Raw genomic sequence first — 6,503 nt, forward strand, 5'->3', positions numbered from 1 at the left:
CAAAAATGGTGACTTCGTCCCAGGTTAGGCCAAATAAAAAAGCCCCTATTTTAGACAATAACATGGATGAAAAACCAAACATCAACTATGACAAATAATTAAACTAATGTAACTATACAACTTAAGCCACATGCTTTTTGGGGCCTAGCAATCTCTGGGACAGACCTGCTCTTACCCGGGCTTGCTCCAGCTGAGTTAAACATCCCCTCCCACAAGCTCACAATTTTGGCAAACCAGATGACTCAGCGGCAGTTAGACACATTCCCATTTCCAGGGATTTTTAGTTTTTGATGCCCTTTTCCTTAATCTACCTATTTAAGTACTCTCTGACAGCACCCACATCAACTTCACATGGTGAAACAGCTGAAATATTCTAAAAACAGAGCTCATATATTCTTGTCACAACTCAAGACTGCAGTAAAAGTAGAAGTAGAGATGAGAAGAGTAGAGATGGACTTTTCTGACCTTCCCTGGGCCCCAGCGAGGCCTGACTGACAGATCACACCACCTTCGGACCAGGGCCGTGATGCCCTAGACTTTGTAAGCTGCATAGGGACAATGACCAAGTGTCCTCAGTCTCTCCCCATAGCCCATGTCTGAGACTGTACATGGCGAGTCATGTGGAAAGAATGAATGATTTTATAAGCCTAGCTTTCAAATTTTATCATCTCCTATAGGAGTCTTTCCTCCTCCTGCACCATTCATCTCGTTCTCCCTTCTGGTCCCTCGAAACCGAATTTAAGGAGCCATCTAGGCTGGCCTTTTATGTTCTAACTTCAACTCCCAAGGAGACACAAATTTGTCACCAAAATGTGGGGTACTATATCTGTGAACAGAGAGCAATGCCAACCACCCCGAGACACACACACATGTGTGCACGTGTACACATACTCCACCAACAATGGCTGTTAAAAAATATGTGATCAAAAAGAACTATGGTGGCTCAGGAGACATCTGGCCTTACTGTGGGCATGCTGGCTCTCCAGGATGTTTCTATGCTAAATGTCAGTTACACAAAAGGCTACTGATAAGCACTTATTAACATAATAAGTGAGTGCAATGGATAATATAGATAATTTGGGTATTTACAGATTGGGGAATATTAAGATTCGTCAACTTAAAAACTTACAGACAACTTTTCTTGATTAGCTATACACTTTGAGCCTAGAATGCCAGTGCTACTAATTTTAATGTACTCACAAAGTGAAAGAATAGAAGAAAAAAACAAACATCATAACTTCGGGGTACCTACTCCCATACCACTAACTGGTATAGCCCCACATGAGTCTCTCTCTATATAATATAAACCAAGATTAACTTACTTGTTCAAAGCATCTAAAAATATAATATAGGCAAGTAGAAAATTATTTTTGATGCTTTTCTAAAAGTACACCTCTTTCAAAATTCAAATTCCAATATATAAAGTGTTAATAATAGAGTAAAAGAAACATTTTCTGTGTTAATACACTATGGCTCATATTCTGTAATTGCTAGATATGTACCCATGAAAAGCCCATTTTTTAAACATTGCTTTGGATGTATTTCATTAAATAGTACCGTTTGATATAATAGCTCAAAATGATCTTTCTCCAGAAACTGTTTGCTCTAAGGCAAAAATCTCTTGTATGGTCAAATACACTCTACCGATCTGTAACTGTTCCTCTCATGACAGAACAAAGTAGATACAGGTTATTCACACTGAGGTAGAAACCCTGGTGGAGAGAATATTTAATAAGATGAAACAGGAAGGTGGAGGCGTGTCACCAGTTCTGGGAATGTGGGCCCTCCCAGCAGGGCGCCTTGCTCTATCCTTGCTCTCCCTGAGTAATCTGCATCCTTTCACCATACTCACCCCACTGGTTCTCAAGACCATCTTTCTCTCCACCCATTTTTATTTCTCCATCTTTCCAAACATCTGACTCACCAACTTTTCCTTCAGCCTCATCTAATCAGCTACTTTTCTACTCTAAAACTCCTTCACCCAGATTTTCATGAAACTATAGTGAGAGGAGATGGATCCTCTTGGAGTTGGAGCAGTGTGAATCAGTCAAAGAAAAGGAACGTGGAGAGCATGGAAAGGAGGCGGGAGGCGGTGAGAGGAAATGGGACACCACAGGCTTCAGGTCTATTCTGCCTAAATCTGAAAAAGATTCCTCCTCACACAGCAGCAAGGCAGAGCAGACTGCATCCCACTAAGCCTCTCTGTCGGTTAAGAAACACCTTCTACACACATAGGTAGCGCGTTGCAGAGAGCAAGGGCGCAGTCTCAGGTTTCGTAAGTGGATCCCCAGAGCATGGGCGCACACCTTCCCTCCGCCTGCCCCTGCCGAGTGAGAGGTTGCTGGTGTGCCACGGCTACTCTCACCTCTCAGGCTTGGCCCGCAGTGTTATATTATTCTACATGCCCTCACAGGCGTAGCAAGCTTTCACATGAGGCAACCGCGCAAAATTTCCCATTGGATATCTTTTACGCAAACATTGTTAGGAACCATCGCAGAAGGTGTAGTCTACCTTTGCTCTCAGTTGTTCTTTCTGACACTCAGGAGATGGGACAGCTCTGCGATAGGAAGGGAATGACAGACAGGGATGAGAACTCCCGCGTGTGGCTCTCTGGGAAGACTGGAGGACCTCAACAATGTCTGAACTCCAAAGTATGCAAGGCGCAATTACCTGCCAAAGAGCTGGTCTGAGGTTCGGCTCTGAACAACTGTGCAGTGGGAAGCCCCGACGCAATGTTCAAATAACCTAAATCACAGAGGAGGGGAAGGGTACACCCTTCCCAGCTTTTGTAGGTACAGCATATCCTCAGTGTAACGGCACACAGAAAAAAGACTTAAAAAGGAAAACAATCCATTAAAAACTGCCTTTTAACCATTTTCAATTGCAATGGCTAATTAAACAGCTTATTTCTTGATGTCAAAGGAGATCTAGAAAAAAAAACACTTTTCTCAAGCAGTTAAAGCCACGTCAATGTCAAAGAACCATTTTGTCTCACACAGAACTAAGTCCAGCAACACACTGTCTCCACAACATACATCCCATGTGTTGTACTGCACTCATGCTGTAACCACTACCCCACTTACTCTAACACAAACACAAAAACAACAGGGACACGTTTTCAGTTCCAGGGATGGAAGGCAGAGTCATCAGGAGGAACGTTCATTTCCTCCACTGCTGGGATGCAGTGCAACAGTGCAAAAGGACTAGAAACTTTTAAATCATCGGATCATTTCTAAAATCCTGTTACCCTAATTTCTTATTTCAAAAACTTTTAAATTCTTTAAAAGCAACTGAAGCAAACGAAGAAAACAAAAGGTAAAACATAAAAATGGCATATCACAATTGCTTTCCCCAGAAGAGCTGCATAAATCAACCAACTGACAGTCCTGTCAAGTAAACTGCAACAGCTAAAGGGAAAAGTTTGCTGCTTTAAGAAAACTGCACATCTGCAGGCGTCGGGGTAAGCTCCAGGTGCTGCTGCAGAGGCTCCTGCCTAAAGACTGACTTCTTTCCCGGCGTTTCAGCCTCCCCCTTCCGCTGACTGCACTGCACTGCGCAAACCGTTCACAGACAACCACTTCAAACGTATGTGCCGTTGAAAAGGTGCCTCAGAAACCCGCATTCTCCAAGGTGCAAGCACCCAAACAATGGATTTTTGCTTTTCATTCTAAATTATACTGTAGATGGATGAGCTAGACTAAAAGACATTAGTAGGTGGTGTCAAAGCAACCAGGGGGGCGAAGAAGCAAAAAGACAGGTACCAGTGGGGCCTCCCCCTCCTCCAGGCATCTCTCCACACGGAATATTATTAAATGTTAAAGCCAGTCCTGCGCGTAAGTTAGAACTGTCAGACGAGATGGGCAGATGTAGGAGTACAGGGTGGGGCGGTTCCTGCGACGAGCTCTTAGCTGCACAGGCTCCATCTGATATATCAGCTCCTGCATCTGAGAAGCTGATGAGAGATGGTGGAAGCTCAGAGGAAAACCCTGCGAGCGTCGGGGGGAGAAGGAGGCCTTAACGTTCGGATCAGATTAACCAGTGCCCCACGGCGGCCCCGGCACCTCCTCTGATCCGCAGCACCCCAACAGCCGCAGGGAGTGGGGGGCTGAAGGGCCGGGGCGCTCCGAGGCCGGGGATTGGTGTCTCCCGCAGGGCCGGGCGAAGATGGGGAAGCCAGCGGCTTTACCTGCGAAAGAACAGGTCCAGCGGTACAACTCCACGGTGTCGTTGAGCGCCGTGGACACCACGTTCAGGACACTGCCTGGCTCCGCGTCCAGGAGCCCCATCGCGGCGCTAAGCGGGCGCTGGCGGCGGCGGGAGGAGAGAGCGGAGACCCCGCGGGAGGGTTGACCTCGGAGGCAGCGGCCGAGGTAGTGAGCGGCAGCAGGCGACCCCTCTAAAGGCGGCGCCCAGCGGCGTCTTCTCCTCCTCCTCGGAGCGCCGCGGCAGCGGGGACGCGGCGGCGGCGGCGGCGGCGGTGGCAAAAGTACCGTCAAGACTCCCAGGAGGAGAAGGAGGAGGAGATCCTGCCGTGAGCGCCGGGCACTGCACCAGCCTGCCTGCCGGCGCCGCAGCTCCAATCTCCTCGGCCCGCGTCACGTGGGTGCGCGCTGGGCGGAGGGGCCGGCGCGCCCCTCCTCCCGCCCGCGCACGGGGACTCTTGCGCAGGGATGCTGCGGTCGGGGGGGGTGGGGGGTGGGGGGCGGCCGGAGCCAGGTCCGCGCAGGCGCGTGCCGCCCGCACCCCTCCCTCCTACCCCCTGCCCTGGTGGCGCTGGAGCGACACCTGGCCCTCTCCTTGTCGCCTCCCGCCGCGAGTCTCCCAGGCTCCTTCCCCGCCTCCGTCCCCAGCATCAGGCCTCTGCGGAGGAGTACGTCGTCTTCTTACTGGTGACCTCGCGTCCGCCCGGGATACGTCTTAGGAAACAGGACAAGGAAGAATGGGCATCTTGAGGAGCAGGATGAGGTGGGCGAGGTGCTTTGGTCCTTACCTGGCACTCACTTCGATTTCCCTTGTGTTCTGATCCTGCACCCCCACCAGCACATGCTTGTCACCGTGACAAGGGAAATGCACAAGTTATCCCTCTGAAAAAGTGAAGGGATGTTTGTCTTCCATGCTACAGTGATGGAGAACGGACTTTGGGGTTTAGGATGCTCATTAACAAATGATTGAATGAGTGCGTGCATGTGTTCTGTAGAGCCTTTTAATATACATGGATAACCAAAGCAAGGTAATTGTGTTAAATGAGGCCTTGAGGAGTTCAGAGAAGAGAGAGGACGGAAAGGGGCCTTACAGTTCAAGAAGTCCGCTTGGACCTGAAGGAGTTAAGGTGAATCTTAAAAGATAATTGCTCAGGAAACAAGGGGCAATCTAGGTGAGAGAGGAAAAAGTAATTTTTTAATTTAAAAAATTGTTTAGACAAGAAGGCGGGAGGCAATAAGAAAATCTGCCCCTGAAAAGTGAACCTTTGAAAAGTAGCAAAAATATACTACCTAGAATTCATAATTTGATAGTTTTGCATCAGACTAGACCTTTGAGAACAATCCAATAACCTTTTCACCTACTTTTTACTTAAACGTATCAGCTACTTTCTGTTTAACCTTTTCTCCAATTGTTGGTTTAGGATGCCACGTTTAAAGGCCTCTGAGTCAACTGTGTGATTATTTCTGCCCTTTGACACTGTTAAAATGATGTGAATGCTATCCTTCATCATATTTATTTAATTATTTTTCAGTAGACCTGGTCATATATTCTTTGACTATAATTTATATTGGAAGTATCCTAGAGGATAAGAATTATTTTTGGTTCCTTGTTGAGGACTTAAGCCAGTGCTATAAATAATAATTAGTAAATATAATGATGACAAAATTATAATTTATACTTCTGTCAGAGCATAATAAAGACTATTATAAGTGGTAGGAGCTTTAGGGAGAGAAGAAGGTAATTAAAAATAACTGATTTATTGTATCACTTAAGGAACCAAAGTCTCCAGGAAATGCTCCATTCTTGAAATTAACCAAATAAAATGTAATTTATCGAATATATTTTCCAGGTTAAAGTTTTTTGGATTGAAATTATGGTCTCTGAAGTCTCAACCCCAAGTTGTGTATCAGACAGATTCTAGTAGCTACAGAAAAAAAATCTAGTGAAGTCTCTACATTTGGCTAGTGGATAAAAATCAATGTTCTATTCATGTACTTTGATGATTAGCAAAGTTCAGATTAGTTTGAACTTCACCTAGAAAATTGATTACTACTTTTATATTGTAAAATCCTAGATGCTTTTTATGGGGAACAGACCCCTACCCTCACCCCCATTCACACACACAAAACCTCAACATCTTGTTTAACACAATGTGAAATTGTTGAAACTGCTTCAGCTGTTTCCCCAGTCTCTCTCTTGCAGTGGAGGCCAATTTAAGTCCCTCTATTCACTAGGGGGCGCCTGTCTCATATAAGAAAACCCTAGACAAGTGATGACAAATCTAAGTCAGGAGTGACGCT

The 6,503-nt window shown here is 46.1% G+C and overlaps 1 protein-coding gene across 1 annotated transcript in view; it reads right to left on the reverse strand.

Annotated features, from left to right (window-relative positions):
• The window catches only part of ELOVL4 (ELOVL fatty acid elongase 4), a 30,121-nt gene extending 25,257 nt beyond the window's left edge, over positions 1 to 4,864 (reverse strand). Inside the window, exon 1 of the mRNA XM_008516289.2 lies at positions 4,187 to 4,864. Within this exon, the coding sequence (XP_008514511.1) occupies positions 4,187 to 4,286 (100 nt within the window). The 5' untranslated portion in view covers positions 4,287 to 4,864. The remainder of the gene's footprint in view (positions 1 to 4,186) is intronic.
• Positions 4,865 to 6,503: the final 1,639 nt, after the last annotated feature.

This window comes from Equus przewalskii, chromosome 9 (genome assembly GCF_037783145.1).
Source record: "Equus przewalskii isolate Varuska chromosome 9, EquPr2, whole genome shotgun sequence".
Classification (NCBI taxonomy): domain Eukaryota; kingdom Metazoa; phylum Chordata; class Mammalia; order Perissodactyla; family Equidae; genus Equus; species Equus przewalskii.